Raw genomic sequence first — 18995 nt, forward strand, 5'->3', positions numbered from 1 at the left:
AATGTACTCATTAACATCACACGCTTTTCATACCAATGAAATTTCTTTTAAAATCTTTAAGAATTATTGTGGCAAGTTTAGCTGACAGTGAAACTAATAGTTCTGTTACGACTGGTTACTCTGTAGATACAAGAAATAATATGCTATACAACACTGATAGTAATTAGATTCTTTTTAGTTCCATAATTTTGTAAACATAGGAGTAGAACCCAATTGTAGCTTATTTTTATATTATTTAAAAGATCTGAAGATGGACAACACTAACCAAAACCAATTACTTTGAAACAATACAAACAGCATTTGACATACAGAAAATAACTATTTTCAACAAATAAGGAATCCTCCCCGTCAATAAATACATCCAGTTTTGAAGAACATACTAATAATTAAGATACACAAAATTCAAAACCTATAACAAAAATTTAAATGTTGAACATTACACAAGCTGAGCATTCTCAAACAAAAGATGAAAATGCAATCAATCCAATCTATAATGGTTGGCACAATCGGTCCCATTTCTTAACACAAGCGGGCAAAAAAATAAAGACTGCTAGAAAAATGGCATCAAGCAGATCATAGAAACCAGGAGAAACACGAAATAAAACTAAATAAGAAGTCACAGAAGTAAATAAAATTAACTATGAGTGGGAATGGTGATTAGGACTAATTATACCATATGATGAATGAAAAAATAGTATTGGAAAAAAAGAATGAAAAGAGAAAAAACATGGGCAAAAAAATTCCAAATATCCAAAAACAAAGTTGGTGCCCATATACATCTGAAGACTGATTCACATAAGCTACTACATCAGTTTTATGTTAGAAATTATTCTGTTCAAGTAAGCTTTCTTAGAACTTTTGTACAGTCAATATTAGTGTTAGACAATAACCTATCTTGGAACATAATTATACTATGTAAAATCCGACACCCTATGTTGACATAAGAATTGGAAACCACTGGAGTGCATAATTAATGTATAGGACTTGACAGATGTGAGCTCACACTCTCACACAATTACATTTACTTTGTTCGTATTAGCTACATAATGGTAGAGAATCAGCACTTGTCAGATGATATAAGACCTTATTTGCAGCCATACTTGCTAATTTTGCACCTCCATTTGGCTGCCAATACTGCTCATTAGCCTACAGCTTTCCCATGAAATACTCTTCCTTGCTACAGATAAAACTATCTTCTAAGCACGACTACAAACACTTAGATCCCTGGCATAGAAAATCATTTCCATCTCACAATTTGGTTTTATTAATTACTTGCTTTTTTTTTATTTTTTTAAATAAAAAACCTGTGCATGCGCGCGCGCCCACTACCACACACACAAAAACACACACACACACACACACACACACAAAATAATTATACATGGGTCAAACAGGGAGCCAATTACAAGCAAATGAATTGTAAGGGGAAAAAAAACACCTGTGCTTTTTGGCTTCCACTGGGATAAGGAATTTTTTCAACTTTCCTCTTGTCCCTTTAATGCTTTCTTAATATTACTATATAATTTTTTTTAAAAATCAGGTATGTACAGAAAATATTCACCATGAACAGCAATATTCTATATCAATAAAGGGTGTAAATGAAACTGAAAAAATGGGAAACTATCAAAATCTTTATATCAAACTTAAACTCCTTATCGTAGTGAGTAACACTAAACAACAAATAGTGTTGAATAATATAGTCTTTACTTTCAAAAGCACTGATACTCTCAAAATGTATTTGAACCTCAAATAATAAGGGTTATCAAACAAACAACACATCAAACAAAAACTAAATGTATCATTATTCTAGCCAACAAGTTAACTCAGTGAATAAATGTTATGGGTAATGTTGCATAATTTTTCAATAGCAACTTTCCTCCAATGACAGGACACACATAGAATTAACAATTTCTAACAAATAACGGTAGGTAAATAGGTACGTCTTCATTTTATAAAATGAAAAGAAAGCAATGAAAAATGAAAAGTGTATTCAGAAGTTTTTGGGCGGAAATGGACATGGATTTTTGAAATCTGTTCGCATTTTTCTTTTCCCATTTCTTACGATTTCTCTCATTACTAATGAGGACCTAGGTGCAACAGCTAACAATCTGTAGTTATCTTATTTGCTGTTTGTTATACATCAACCACTCAAGCTCAGTTCTTAACTGACCTAATAATCAAGCTCATTTCACCAATGAAAACAATATTAGTTTGCATAATCTGCTTTCCCATTTAAAATTAAATGAGATTTTTATGGAGAATACTGGGGGATGGAACACATTAAACAGCACAAAAATGCACACAAAGTAATAATCAGAAATTGCCACCTAGTCATGGATTTGTCATTTTATGGTCTTGAGACATCTGCTCTTTTGTGACATCTTTATGCTTCCCAGTCCACTGATCAAATAATACTACAATACCTCCATAATATATAAATGGTGATGTCTTGCTTATATTAGCGCATACACACTGCTGTTAATAACAAGAAGTCGTAAAGTATAAAATAAAATACATGCAGAGAGAATGGCACATAAATGTCATAGATACAATAGAGTTACTAACAGAAAATACTGAAACAGAAATTGACTATGATATCAAAAACTAATATTACACAAATACAATTTCTGCACTCATTACTGATTAAGAAATCGTGCTATGGTATTGTGACAAATGAGGAAATGATACGTCACAATTCAATTTTCATGCCAGGACCATACAGTGGCTATGATAAGCAATACACTTATCTCTGCTTATAGTCACATTACAAACTATTACTAAGTTTATCCAGTAATGTAGAGGGGAAAAATGTCTCGTATCATTTTCAACATCTGTCTAGTAAAATAAACATATGATTGAATTTCAAGTAAGTACAATGATTGACAAACATAGTCATACTGATCTATTACTGTGACTGGTATCTTCAGCAAAACATTTCCAAGTAATTTCTATTAAGCACTCAGATCTACAGAAACATATACATAAATGAATTTATGACTAGACAGTTTGCAATCATTTACAGGGTTACCGAGTATTAAAATTTTAAAATTTTAGAAACAGGTTTGAGCAAAACAGTATGTTTATAGACTTTTATAGAGGTTTTTTCCCTTGCCTCTCTGTTTTGCAGAAAGGTAAGAAATATTCTAGGTTCTTCAAATTAAGATCACAATATTCCCAAAGCAAATAGTGCTTTACAAGGGACAACAATGATACTAAAATATTTACAGTTTGCTACTCTGAACAGAGTACTATGAAAACAATTTGTGGAATTTCATCTGTACAATTAGTTAGCAATGACTCAAATCTCAACAAGAAGAAATCCAAAAACTTTACATAATTTAACAAACAGAAAGATTAATTATTCCCAGTTCATGATGTCCCTTTGCAAGGTTTGAGTGCCAAAAGTGCAGAAAGATTATACATTGTGCAACCTTAAACAGATTTGGTGACACAATTATTGTACAAATAAACTGCTATCAAACAAATAATGCAACTGAAATTATACTAACTACATATTCTTTCCTGTCCCACACAACCAAATGCATGAAAACACACACACACACACACACACACACACACACACAAGAGAAAGAGAGAGAGAGAGAGAGAGAGAGAGAGAGAATATCTGTACACACAATATGATAACTAACATAACACAGAAAAGGTTCTAAAAGATCTCGGCACATGATACATGTTACATTTTTTCATCACAATATATGTCTTCGCTTCAAGCATCACACAGTGCTCAATGCTTACACTCATAAATTTACATAAATAAAATGGAAACCTTAGCATCTCCTTTAAAATCTTCTGGTACATGTTATATCAAATTAACACATCAACATATCCACATTTTAAAAATTGGATCACAACATGATAAATGCATTTACCATTTACCCGGCATGTCACCTATTGTCTGGAGTCTTTTTGTGACGGACGTGATTGAAAATACACACGCATAAAAAACATACAACATATGCACACACAGGCACACAAATACTTGAACAATCTCTCTTCTCCATATAGCTGCTCATTTCCATGAGTAATTAACTATTTCCTCATTAATTCTGAAGAAAATTGGTGTTTCAATTATTTTTTTCAGTTCAACAAATCCTCCACAGCTTCACAAGGAACGTTGCCTGAGAGAAGCACATGTCATCACAGTCAAACGAAGACTATTTGAAGTCTCTTCGTACGACATTTAAAATAAATGATTCTCAATTAATAGTTCTACTACACTCATTACGCAAAGTACATCACTTTCTTAGTGTCAGCATGCACTGTTATCGCACGTGCCATAGCTCCAGGAGTGCGGTCTTCACTGCAACCTGACTGATGTGAGCCTTCTCCACTGGAGAAAAGGGAAAGAAAACAGTGTGAACATTAGACACGAATTATGGATTTGTCAAGGCATATATATTTAATTCTATTACCCCAAAAGAAATGAAATGCTGTCTTACATGATCACCATCAGTAGAAAAATCAAGTACAGAATTTGACAAAATTAACAAGAATTAATGCCTTCCTGGATAATAAAAAATTATTTCGAAATATCAATGCTAGATACAGGTACGCAGTATGTTGTGAATCTTAGCTTACCCCTTGTTTTTTTTAAACTTTTTAAATAGATATACTTACTACATTACTTATTTACTTGTTGGTGCTATAGTCCTTGCAGAATCTTAGCTTCCTTTGTCATCTGCCTACATTATTTTCTGTCCAATCACTTTTCTTCTCCAATTCCCGACTCCCATTCGTCCGAGATCCTTCTCTATATCTTCGAGCCCCCTTTTTCTGGGGCTTCCTTTTCTCCTCCCCACTTTCAAGCTTTCCTAAAAACATCTCCTTAACACTTCAAGTTTTTGGCATTATCTGTACACATTCAACCCGTATTACTGTTCCTTGTTCGATATTCACAGCAATATTCATCTGTCCAAGAAGTGCTTGTGGTTCTGCATTTGTCTTTATTCTCCGGTTTCTCTCCTCTCTCACTGCCCAAAAAACCTTTCTCAAAATCTTTTTTTTACCATCTCGACAGCCAGCATTCCTCCGTTCTGGTCTTCAAGCGGTCTTCCAACCCATTTATTACCATAGGTCTTATAATAGTAAAATATATTTGGATTTTTGTATCCAAACTAACATTTCTGGATTTGAATATATTCTGAAAGGAATAACAATACACTTGCTATCTTTTCTTGAATTTCTGCTGCTGCCTTATTATCGAGCCTAGGTATTTTGCTTTTCCAGTCTCCTCCCTCCCCCCCTTTTTATTGATGTCTCTCTTCTCTATCCCCACAAGGACTCCCATTGTCATATCAGAACCAGGAGGGGGTGTCTTCTTTATAGGTGAAGGGAAGCTGACCAGCTTAGTGGGGTAAGCCCCAAGAGCAAATCCTGGTCCTTCAGGTTGGGAACAACTCCACCTTGTAAAATCGAATCTTTGTGGACACCACTCATCAGCCTCTGGAGTACACGGATTACAAGACAATGGCAGAGCAAAGAAAGAAGAAAATGGGTATCATGATACCCACCAGGAATATGAGGACACTTAACGGATCTGGCAATTTGCGAGAAATCAGAGAGGAAATGGGTAAGTACAGAGTGAAAATACAGTACCTGCACTACAAGAAATAAGATGGAAACATTTTTTTCCAGGGAACACATACCGATACACAGTTGAAGGGGTACAGGTCATTATGGTACTGGTTTTCTTATAAATAGCTCAATAAAGGTAAAATAACACAACGGAAAGTCCAGGATGGAATAATGAGATTATGAAAAGGATAGATTGCCACTCACAATATAATGGAGATGTTGAGTAGCAGAAAGCCATAACAAAAAGACTGCTAAACAAGGTCTTGGGGTACAAAGAAGGAGCCTCCTAGAAGATTGTGAGTCTAAAGACTGAAGACAGACACAATCGGGCATACCCTGGAAATGGTGAAAGATTTCACCGGCTAATCCTTCTAACACCAGATCAAGTTAAAGTCCAAAACCAAAATAACATCAAGATGCAACGGTCTTTATCAAGACCACCCCTTGTGACGATCTCGATAAATATTGAGGGATTCTCTAGTCATAAGAGTGTTTTATTAGCAGACATGTGCCATAAGCATAAATGTGATGTATTGTTGGTGCAGGAAACACACCGGGGAGCCACCAGCCACAGACCTAAAATAGCAGGAATGGATTTGGCCATTGAAAGACCTCACGACAAGTATGGGAGTGTGATTTTCATCAGACCCGGGCTCAACGTAACATCAGCTGCAATGACAGAAGTAAATAATATTGAACTACTTACTATTCACACCCAGAAGTTCTCTGTGACGTCTGTGTACAAACCAACAGATGTGGACTTTGTTTTCCATGAACTAAACAATTTTACATATGACCATATTAATTTTGTCATGGGCGATTTCAATTGCCATGGTGAAGCATGGGGATATAATGAGACTGATGAGAATGGTGTACAGCTTGAATCCTGGGCTGACACTAATGACCTACAACTCATTCATGACCCAAAACAGCCAGCATCGTTCAACAGCAGAAGATGGAGAAGGGGATATAATCCTGACAACATCTTTGTGAGTAGGAAGTTGGCAGCACAGTGCATGAAGCTTGTTGAAGAACCTATCCCAAGTACACAACACAGACCCGCCATTTGTGTTGTGAATGCCATGGTTAAACCAGAGGAGGTGCCTTCCCGAAGACAGTTTAATTTCAAAAAGGAGTCTGACTGGCAGCAGCAAGGTCCTACTTGACAGGTACCAAAAACTGTTCACTCAGCACCCCTTCAGCAAAGATACGATGGAGGCTGGGGAGGAACTAATGCAGGCTATTGCTGAGGATAAGAGATCACGGTGGTGCAAATTAGTCGAGAATCTTGACATGAAACAAAACAGCAGAAGTGCTTGGAAGTAACTGAAAAACTTAAGTGGGGACCCAACTGACCACCAGCAGAAGAACAACAGGGTAACAGCAAATCAGATTGCTAGCCAACTTCTGAAGAATGGGAACACCAAAGAGAAAGGGAAAGAGTTATACCCCAAGAACAAAAAGATTACGGACTCCTCAATGCTTCATTCACAGCAACTGAACTGGAAGACGCCATTCAGAGTATGAAACTGAATACGGCCGCTGGAACTGATGACCTTAGAACAGAGCAGATAAAACAGTTTGGGCCCAAAGCTCGAAACTGGTTACTACAAATGATGAACACCTGTATTAAAGAGCAGAATATTCCAAAACTATGGCGGCAGGCGAGAGTGGTGGCTTTACTAAAACCTGGCAAGGAGATAAAGGACCCCAAAAGTTACAGACCAGTGTCACTTCTATGCCGTCTCTATAAGATACTGGAGCAGATGATTCTCAACCGGGTGGCAGAAACTATAGGTGGAAAGCTCATAAAGGAAAAAGCCGGTTTCAGACCAGGAAGATCTTGTTGTTGGCAAATACTTAATCTGACGCAACATATAGAAGATGGCTTTGAAAAAAAATCAATAACTGGAGCAGCTTTCATAGATCTTACTGCTACATACGACACGGTAAACCACAGAAAGCTATTGCGCAAATTATATCACCTCACAGGGGACTGTAGGTTGACAATGGTTATTGGTAGTCTTCTGCAGAATCGAAGATTTTATGTCTCCCTAAATGGTAAGAACAGTAGATGGCGACTGCAGAAGAATGGCTTACCACAAGGAAGTGTACTTTCTCCCATCCTTTACAATGTGTACACTAATGACCAACCTATATCTCAAGATGCAAGACTGTTCGTATATGCTGATGGCACAGCTGTGGTGGTCCAGGGGTCCAATTTTGATGCAACATCTGGAAATCTCTCTAGAGCGCTTGAAAAACTGGCTCAATACTACAACGCCAATCACCTCAAACCAAACCCTGACAAAACCAAAGTATGTGCTTTCCATCTGCGCAATAGAGATGCTGGAGTTGAGCTCGATGTTACATGGCAAGGTAAGAAGCTAAAGCACTGTCCAACACCTAAATACCTTGGGGTTGTACTTGACAGAACGCTTTCCTTCCAGCAGCATTGCCAAAACACCAAGGCTAAAGTCTGTTCCAGGAATAACATCATCCTCAGGCTGACAAACTATGAATGGGGAGCTCAACCATCAGTACTGAGAACATAAGCACTTGCTCTGTGTGTTTCTGCAGCAGACTATGCCGCGCCAGTATGGGAAGCATCTGCACGTGCTAAACAGGTTGATGTAAGTGTAAATGCGACAATGCGAATTGTTACAGGCTGTCTCAGATCCACACCAACGGGTAATTTGTACCTACTTGCTGGAATTGCCCCATCCAAGATCAGAAGGCAGGTGGCAGCAGACGCTGAGAGAACAAAGAAAGAAACAGATTCTAGACACCCACTGAATGGGCACGTCACTCAGGCTCGGAGGCTTAAGTCTAGAAATAGCTTTATTGCAAGAACCAAGATCCTTGACTGTTCACAGGAAGGTAATAGAGTCCGTAAATGGGAGAATGAACAAACCGCACTGCAGATAATACCAAAAGAGCAAATGGCACCTGGAAACAAACTTCCTTACACAGTGTGGAGAACACTAAATAGGCTGCGGCTGGTGTACCCAGATGCAAAACTAATCTGTGCAAGTGGGGACTGCTGACTAACGATGACGACGTTCTTTGCCGATGCAGAGAGGTACAAGATGAGGCACATTTGCTCATGTGCCGACTACTGCCGCAGCCCTGCAGTTTTAGTGACCTGCTACAAGCCAACGACAAAGCCGTAGCGGTGGCTAATTATTGGAAAAATAAAATTTGATCTGGACGCGGAAAAGTAACAAGGTCTTGTTCTGAAATGGACTCCCCCCCCCCCCCCCCCCACACACACACACACACACAAAGATAACTGTTTCTGGCTGCCAAGGCCAGACTTTGTGGCCAGAGACAGTGTCCGAATGTGTGAGGTGTGTGTGTGTGTGTGTGTGTGTGTGTGTGTGTGTGTGTGTGTGTGTATTTCGAAAGACGGCCTTTTGGCCGAAAACTTACTTGTTTAATACTCTTTCTGCTGTGCCTGCCTGTGCCTCAACATCTCCCCTATATGATGAATAGCAATCTATCCTTCTTATCATATTGTCAATGAAGGCAAATTAATAAGTTTCATAGCACTTAATGACAGGGTGTGTTTCCTGCGAATTGGGGCAAAATTTTTCTATATTACGATGATGTGTGCCTATGCCCCTACATAAGAATCAAATGAAGAGTAAAAGGATACATTTTACTCCAAACTGGAGGAGGAAATCCCCATGATGCAACAATGATCCTTGGGGATCTGAATGCAAAATTGGGGAAAGAAGAAGTGTATAGAAATATAACGGGAAAAAAAAGCCCGCATGAAGTCAGTAATGATTATGGACTAAGGCTGATAGACTTTGCCAATGGTAAGGAAATGATAAAAAGCACATGGCATCCAAGGAAAGATATTAAGAGGTGCACAGGTGCATCACCAGATGGAGTTACAGGAATGCAGGTAGACCAATGGCACACATCAGACATTATGGAAGTCAGCAGCTGTAGAGGGGCAGATGAAGGCACACATCATTATTTCGTGTAGATCAAGCAACTTAGGAAAAGACAGATTGCTACTTGCCGTAAAGAAGACACGTGAAGTTGCAGACAGGCAAAATCAAAAGATACTACATACAGCGTTCGGCCCCAGCCTTCATCAGTAAAACACACACACACACACACACACACACACACACACACACACACACACACACACACACCATTCACAAGCAAGCATAACTCATGCACACACAACCGCCAACTCCAGCACCTTGAGCTGGAATGCAACATCATGTGGGATGCACGCAGCAATCTGGATGGGGTGGGAAAGGGGAAAGGGAAAGGGAAGGTATAGTAGTGTACAGGTGAGGAGAAAGACTAACACTGTCTGGTGTTGTGAGCAGGGACTGGACAGTCAACATGTGCAGCATCAGGAGGTTGTGGGGCAGAGAACTGGGGAAAAAGGAGCAAACAAGGAAAGGAGTGGGGAAAGTTGGGTGGATGTGTTGGCAGAGGGCCAGGGGGGGGGGGGAAGCAGGGTGGAGACGGAATGGGGATGAGATGATAGGACAGAGGGGGTGGAAACTGTTGGGTACAGGGTGTGGGACAGTACGTTACCACAGGCTGAGGCTGGGATAATTATGGGAGCGGAGAATATGTTGTAAGGATAACTCCAATATGTGCAGTTCAGAGAAGCTGGTGGTGGAATGAAAGATCAAGATGGTTTGGGTGGTAAAGCAGCCACTGAGAGTAAGGGTGTTACGTTCAGGTGCATGCTGTGCCACAGGGTGGTCTACTTTGGTCTTGGCCACAGTATGGCAATGGCAGTTCATGCTGGTGGACAGCTAGTTGGTAGTCATACCACTATAGAAAGCTGTGCAATGATTGCAGCATAGCTGGTAGATGACATGGCTGCTTTCACAGGTGGCTTGGCCTCTGATGAGGTAGGATAAAAACCAGATTGGAATAGGAAGTGCTGGGTGGGTGGATTGGGCATGTTTTGCACCTGGGATATGATCCTTGTGGAAAGGGGTTGGGATGATAGACTAGGATGTTGTGGAGATTGGGTGGGCGATGGAACACACCGGAGAGTAAAGTGTCTCGGATACGATGTCACTCATTTCTGGGCATGATGACAGCTAATCGAAGCTCTGGTGAAGGATGTAGTTCAGTTGTTCCAGTCCAGGGAGGTACTGGGTGATGAAGAGGACAGTCCTTCGTGGCTGGTTCTTGGGGGTGGTGGGAGGATTGTGGGTGTGAGGGGAATATGGCACGGGAAATCTTTTGGTAAACGAGGTCTAAGGGATAGTGCCTGTCTGTGAAGGTCTTGATGAGACCCTCAGCTTACTGAGCAAGGGAGTTTTTGCCAATTCAGATACAACGTCCCCGGATAGCCAGGCTATATGGGAGGGACTTTTTGGTGAGAAAGGAATGACAGCTGTCAAAACGCAGGTACTACTGGTGGTTGGTGAGTTTACTGTGAACAGAGGTGTGGATGGAGCTATCAGAGAGGAGGCAGTGAACATCTAGGAAGGTGGCATGCAGGGTTGAGGAGGACCATGTGAAGCGGATGGGAGAGATGATGTTGAGGTTGTGAAGGAACGAAGATTGTATGTCTTGGCCCTGAGTACAGATGAAGAAGATATCATCAATGAATCTAAACCAGACTAGGGGTTTGGTGTTTAGGGGGGCTAGGAAGGCAACCTCTAGCTGGCCCATAAACAGGTTGGCATAGTAGGGTACCATGCGGGTGCCCATGGCTGTGCCGCGGATTTGTTATATACCTTCCCTTCAAATGAGTAGTAGTTGTGGGTTACGATGAAGTTAGTAAGGTGTTTGAGGAAGGGGGTAGTGGGTTTGGAGTTTGAAGAACCTTGGGAAAGGTAGTGTTAAATAGTCGTAAGACCATGGGCATGAGGGATGTTAGTGTTTAGGAAGGTGGTGTCAACAGTGACGAGTAGTAGGGATCCAGGACATAAAAGGGTGGGGATGCTAGAGAGTTGGTGAAGGAAGTGGTTGGTGTCTATGACGTCAGAGGTTAGATTATGGGCAATTGGTTGGAGGTGTTGGTCAATGAGGGCCGAAATTCTTTCAGTGGAAGCACACAGTCAGCCACAATTGGGTGTCCGGGATTGTTGGGTTTGTGGATTTTGGGCAGCATGTAGAAGGTGGGTGTGCAAAGTGTCATAGGGATGAGGAGGGAAGTAGATTCAGGGGAGACGTTCTGGAAACGGCCTAATGCTTTAAGCAGGGATTGGAGTTTGCACTGGACTTCCAAGATGGGATCACTCTGACAGAGTTTATATAAGGAGGAGTCAGATAATTGTCTCCTGGTAGGATGATTAGGTCAGGATTTGTTTTGAGGTTGTGTATGGCTGTTCTTTCTATTGAAATGTTGGTGTCCTGAGGCAGGGGCATGGGAAAGAATGGGGAGGCTAAGTTGGAGGTAAGGAATTCCTGGAAAGTGGCCAGTGGATGGTTAAGTGGGAGGGAGGGAGGATCACAGTTGGATGGTGGTATGAATTGGAAGAGGCAGGGTTCAATGTTGGAATTAGGGTGGTTTTGGTTGGAGGAATTGGCGGCAAAGAAATGCTTCCATTGCAGGGATCGGGAGGAGGACAGTAGGTCTCTGACAAGTCTAGCTTGGTTAAATTATGGTGTAGGGCTAAAGGTGAAGCCTTTGGATAAGACTGAAGCTTTTGAGGACTTGGACAAAACAGGTGTTGATGGTTGTGAGAGGAGCCAGATACGCAAAAAAAATGCATAAAGATGTGTAAAAATATGCAAAAACACGCAGACACACACACAGGTACACAAAAATATGCACAGATATGTAAAAATATGCGCAAACATGTAAAAATAAGCAAAAACATGTGAAACATCTGGGGCATTTGATGCTGCACCAACAAATCACACTATCATTAAGTCTGTGTTGCGTGCGAATGATCATTGACACAGTGTGGCATGGAAATTAGGTCAAGTTAGTGTAGGTTGGATCGAGACAGATGATAGGTATGGTAAGAAACAAAAAGAATGAGGGGAACATGAAACACTATACATAAAGTCTCCAAATTAAAGAAAAGCAAGAAGAATACAAGAGTAAATTAGAAGAAACCATCTAGACAAGAAAGAGTACATAGAGCAGAGGGAAGTGGAACAGCCATCAGTGTAGCTTCAGAAGAAGTACTGGGGAGACCAGAATACCAAAGAGCAGTGATATGGCTTGACAAGTATAGCTTACTGGTAATCCAAGAGAGACATGAAGTGAGACAAAGAATGCTGCAATGGAAAACAAGACTAGTGGACGTAGACTATATGGAGAAGAAGAAATGAGCAAATCATTTTGTGTATGGTGAAGAAAAGGCTTTATGGAAGGAGGAAGATACAGCATTTGGATGAAATGAGGCATAATAATGATATACAATAGTTCTATGAAAGATCTAGAAAAATGAAAATGTGATTCCAACAGAGAGCAGTCTTCTGTAAGGACAAAGATGGAAATCCAACTGGAGATAAAAGTAAAGCTTTGGGAAGATGACAGGGGTATTTTTTGAGTTAACTGATAGAAGGAGGAGAGGAAACAGAGAGGAAAACTTCAATGAGGAACAGGAGGAACTGAACCTGAAATTGGAATTAAGATCAGAAGCAGAGGAGCAGGAAGTCAAACTGCCAGACTCGGGAGAAGTGAAGAAAGCAATTAAATGCTTAAACAACAATAAAGCAGCAAGAGAAGACTGCACGGAGGCCAAATTGCTAACATTTGGGAGAAAGAAGGTGGAGATGGTTATTAATGAATTAATAAAGGAAATACAGATAATTGAGAAATGCCTAAGGAATACAGCATGAGAATAATCTGCCCATTACATAAGAAATTGCGAAATGGTAGAGTGCAGTAATTACACACGATTACTCTCTTAGACACAATATGTACAGTGTTTATTAAGATGTTAGATCCTAGGCTAGAATACCAACCACCTTCCCTACCCTCTGGCTCCTATCCTTGTAACTGCCCCCGGTGTAAAACCTGTCCCATGCACCCTCCCACCACCGCCTACACCAGTCCTGTAACCCGGAAGGTGTACATGATCAAAGGCAGAGCCACGTGTGAAAGCACCCACGTGATTTACCAACTGACCTGCCTACACTGTGAAGCTTTCTATGTGGGAATGATCAGCAACAAATTGTCCATTCGCATGAATGGACACAGGCAGACAATGTTTGTTGGTAATGAGGATCACCCTGTGGCTAAACATGCCTTGGTGCACGGCCAGCACATCTTGGCACAGTGTTACACCGTCCGGGTTATCTGGATACTTCCCACTAACACCAACCTGTCATAACTCCGGAGATGGGATCTTGCCCTTCAGTATATCCTCTCTTCCCGTTACCCACCAGGCCTCAACCTCCGCTAATTTCAAGTTGCGGCCGCTCATACCTTACCTGTCATTCAACAACATCTTTGCCTCTGTACTTCCGTCTCGACTGACATCTCTGCCCAAACTCTTTGCCTTTACAAATGTCTCTGTGCTTGTGTGTGTGTGTGTGTGTGTGTGTGTGTGTGTGTGTGTGTGTGTGTGTGTGTGTGTCCTTTTTTCCCCCCAAGGTAAGTCTTTCCGCTCCCAGGATTGGAATGACTCATTACCCTCTCCCTTAAAACCCACATCCTTTCATCTTTCTCTCTCCTTCCCTCTTTCCTGATGAAGCAACCGTTGGTTGCGAAAGCTTGAATTTTGTGTGTATGTTTGTGTGTCTATCAACATGCCAGCACTTTCGTTTGGTAAGTTACATCATCTTTGTTTTTAGATATATTTTTCCCACGTGGAATGTTTCCCTCTATTATAATCACTACTTTTATCATCACAGCATGTCCATTTTTTTCCTTTCTGGTGTGTCAAGCAATTAAGCGCGGTCTTTGACAGCATGTTCATGTATCAAACTTTTATAAAATGTGAAAAGGGCATGGAAATGGTGCCAGTCTTGTGAAACGTAACTATATTAGTCTAGTTTACCACAAAAATTCTTCCTTACTTTATCTATATTTAATCGAGAAGGGTGGGAGGAATCTTAAAGTAACATGACAGTACCTAACTATTTATAAAACTCACTTAACTGCCTAGTAACAAGAAATTCATGAATGGAAACAAAAATAAATAAAGACAACCACTTGCCCGTAATAGAGAGTGGTGTGATACATACACACACAAATCAGCTACAGGTGAGCAGTTGCTGTTCCTCATCTCTGTTTACCATTTCTACTTACTACTCATTAACAAAATATTAAGTTGAGCTAGTGATCACATGCAGGAGAATGATGCATGAACATATATTTCCTTTAATATTCTCTAATATTTTTATGATGTTACCACATTACACAAATACAACTGTCATGGAACTGAAGAGAACTGAATGTGAAATGAATACATTTTTATATTTTTAAACTGTTTACACACATTCAGTTGAGACCAAATATATAATAGCATAGAGGTGCTGTAACACAATGGTATATAACTGCTGCTGCATACATTAGTTTTGTGAGTTTGCAGTTTGCAACAGCAAAAATACATCATTGCAACTGCTAACATGCAGTTACACACATCCTTTCGTACACTGTACCTGTCATGTTCCTTCTCCACTAGATGGTAACGAGCACGGAAGGCAACAAGATGGGCGTAGTACGCAGGAGCAGGTATAGAGACAGAACGAGTGCAGCGTACGTAAGTGTGGCACAACTGATAGGTCAAGCACTGCAATTCATCTGAATCGAAATGATTGTCATCCCAAAGAACATGATAATGACTTGGACGACTTGTGCCCTGTAAAAGAAAAAAAAAAAAAAAAAAAAAAAAAAAAAATTATTACTATTGTCAAATGCTTAATAATAATAATAATAATAAAGCTTCCAATGACTGTTCCTCACCATAAGAATGTTTAGGTCAATAAAATCACTTGCATGTTATAATAATAATAATATGTAATTGTTTCTAAGACTCAAGGGCCTTCAGCATTGTTTTTATGACTCTTGTCACTGTAACAAAAATCTAGGGTTACACCATAGAGAGTACTATAGTTAGAGTTACACCATAGAGAGTACTATTCCCTGCTATGCACATCTGAATAGTGAACAATTGCATTACGAGGTGCATTCAAGTTCTAAGGCCTCTGATTTTTTTTTCTAATTAACTACTCACCCGAAATCGATGAAACTGGCGTTACTTCTCGATGTAATCGCCCTGCAGACGTACACATTTTTTACAATGCTGACGCCATGATTCCATGGCAGCGGCGAAGGCTTCTTTAGGAGTCTGTTTTGACCACTGGAAAATCGCTGAGGCAATAGCAGCACGGCTGGTGAATGTGTGGCCACGTAGAGTGTCTTTCATTGTTGGAAAAAACCAAAAGTCACTAGGATCCAGGTCAGGTGAGTAGGGAGCATGAGGAATCACTTCAAAGTTGTTATCACGAAGAAACTGTTGTGTAACGTTAGCTCGATGTGCGGGTGCGTTGTCTTCGTGAAATAGCACACGCGCAGCCCTTCCCGGACGTTTTTGTTGCAGCGCAGGAAGGAATTTATTCTTCACAACATTTTCGTAGGATGCACCTGTTACCGTAGTGCGCTTTGGAACGCAATGGGTAAGGATTACGCCCTCGTTGTCCCAGAACATGGACACCATTATTTTTTCAGCACTGGCGGTTACCCGAAATTTTTTTGGTGGCGGTGAATCTGTGTGCTTCCATTGAGCTGACTGGCGATTTGTTTCTCGATTGAAAAATGGCATCCACGTCTCATCCATTGTCACAACCGACGAAAAGAAAGTCCCATTCATGCTGTCGTTGTGCGTCAACATTGCTTGGCAACATGCCACACGGGCAGCCATGTGGTCGTCCGTCAGCATTCGTGGCACCCACCTGGATGACACTTTTCGCATTTTCAGGTTGTCATTCAGGATTGTGTGCACAGAACCCACAGAAATGCCAACTCTAGAGGCGATCTCTGTTCAACAGTCATTCGGCGATTCCCCAAAACAATTCTCTCCACTTTCTCGATCATGTCGTCAGACCGGCTTGTGCGAGCCCGAGGTTGTTTCGGTTTGTTGTCTCACGATGTTCTGCCTTCATTAAACTGTCGCACCCATGAATGCACTTTCGACACATCCATAACTCCATCACCACATGTCTCCTTCAACTGTCGATGAATTTCAATTGGTTTCACACCACGCAAATTCAGAAAACGAATTATTGCACGCTGTTCAGGTAAGGAAAATGTCGCCATTTTAAGTATTTAAAACAGTTCTCATTCTCGCCGCTGGCGGTAAAATTCCATCTGCCATACGGTGCTGCCATCTGTGGGACGTATTGACAATGAATGCGGCCTCATTTTAAAACAAGGCGCATGTTTCTATCTCTTTCCAGTCCAGAGAAAAAAAATCGGAGGCCTTAGAACTTGAATGCACCTCGTAAGATGCTGAAACACAGTAATGAATCAAAAGATATTTATTATTTTATTTGACTGTGCATGGTATACTTCATGCTTTGAGAGATTATCTGCTACAATTAAATCTAGTGAGACACCAAGAAGACATGGTCGGATGTCAATGTAACTTCATACATGTACCACACCACTGGCACATATGAAAACGATTAGAATCAAAATGCTCTCTGACAGGTAGAATGGTCACCAGAGTGCATTAGTGTTGTTAGTGTTCTGTTGCCACCAAGCCTTTTAAGGTATATAAGAGGCGTGAACATCATCAAATGTTGACTGATCACCACGAAGGACATGGAGATGCCACGTACTCTTGTGAGGAGGAGATTAGTGTTTAATGTCCTGTCAATTAATGAGGCTATTAGGGATGGATCAGAAGCTCAGATTAGGGAAGGGTAGGGAAGGAAATCAGCCATGCCTTTGAAAGAAACCGTCCCAGCATTTGCCTAAAGAAATTTAGGGAAATCACGGAAAACCTAAATCAGGATGGTTGAAAGTGGGTTTGAATCATCATCCTCCAAATGTAAGTCCATTGTGCTCACCACTGTGCCACCTCACCCGGTCATACTTGTTCAGGACATAACTTATCAGCACCTGACAAGTTTGGAGTCAACCATAACTGTGAGTTAAGGCCTGAAGATAGTGCACTGAAGCACTGAAACTAATAGCTATAAAATAAATATCATCATAAGGAAGCCTGTAGGCATTCCATTTATTGCATGATTTTGAAAGGAGTCTCATTGTGGATCTACATTTGGTCGGCTGGACCAGTCATGCAACACCCAGATTTGTGAGACATGCAGACACGACAAAAGCCCCATGTTGGACTACACGTGAAGTGAGGGAAGGCATACTCTTCATGAGGGTTCTGGTGAACAACATCTGGTCACCACAGGGATGATCTCTGTATTATGAACAAAGCACATCATAACTCCTTCACATCTGCACCTACCACCCAAGAACAAGTAATGGACACACTGCAACATTCTGCGTCATCCCATATCACTGGTCAGAGGCTAGCAGCAACCACACTAGGGGATTACCATTAACACCATGACACAAACATCTGCGGTTGGAACGGTAATGTGACTGGGAAGCATGGACTGCTGATGAATGGCACCCCACTATGTTCAATGGTTAATTGCAGTTATGCACTAATTAACTGCATTTCTGCACTACCCCTGACGCTCATCACCAGCAACTATGGCAACAACCTGAGGACAGATCTCTTTCTTCCAGGGTTTTGGAGAGGCACAGTCTTTTTGCTCTTGGAGTCACTGTGTGGGGTGCCATTGGGTACGACTTCATGCCACAGCTAGCAGTAATTGAGGGAATTCTGAAGGCACAACAGTACATCACAAACACCTTGCATACATATGAGTTACCCCTCGAGCAACAGTAGTGGTGCCATTTTTCAACAGGACAATGCTTGTCTAATGCAGCAAGTGTCTCTATGAACTGTGTGTCTAACAATGTACTCTCATGGCAAGCAAGATCCCCAGATCTGTCCCCAATACCTTATGTGTGCAACCAACTCCAATGTCAACTCCATCCCAGTGTCAGTACCCAGGAATATCGAGGATCAATTACAACGGTTGTGGGCCAGCTTGGCTCAGGGGAGGATACAACAATTGTATGACACCCGTCTCAATCAAATCAGTGGATGCCAGACAGGGTGCAATGACATACTGGTAAGTGGACTACACTTCCAAGTTCTTTGTAAATATGACTTTTTATTGTGATCAGAGAAGCACTATATCAACTCATCACATTTCATTTCGTTTCCTCCTCCCTTTCTGGGTGCTTCACTTTTCTGTCAGGCAGTGTGCTTCTATGAGGTTTGGAAGGTCAGGGAGAGGTACTGGCAAGAGTAAAGCTGTGCTGCTGAGTCATGAGTCATGACTGGATAGCTCAGTTAGTAAGAGTGTTGTTAGCAAAAGGCAAGGCTCCAGGTCCGAGTACCTGC

General features: G+C 40.9%; 1 protein-coding gene across 2 annotated transcripts in view; it reads right to left on the reverse strand.

The window, feature by feature from the left end:
• Positions 1–1817: 1817 nt before the first annotated feature.
• The window catches only part of LOC124714218 (protein argonaute-2), a 216240-nt gene continuing 199062 nt past the window's right edge, over positions 1818–18995 (reverse strand). For both annotated transcript variants that reach the window (XM_047243003.1, XM_047243004.1), the window contains exons 17-18: positions 15160–15359; positions 1818–4351 (exon numbers count right to left, since the gene is read on the reverse strand). In XM_047243003.1, coding sequence (XP_047098959.1) covers positions 4243–4351; positions 15160–15359 — 309 coding nt within the window. In that variant the 3' untranslated portion in view covers positions 1818–4242. The remainder of the gene's footprint in view (positions 4352–15159; positions 15360–18995) is intronic.

This window comes from Schistocerca piceifrons, chromosome 1 (genome assembly GCF_021461385.2).
Source record: "Schistocerca piceifrons isolate TAMUIC-IGC-003096 chromosome 1, iqSchPice1.1, whole genome shotgun sequence".
NCBI lineage: Eukaryota > Metazoa > Arthropoda > Insecta > Orthoptera > Acrididae > Schistocerca > Schistocerca piceifrons.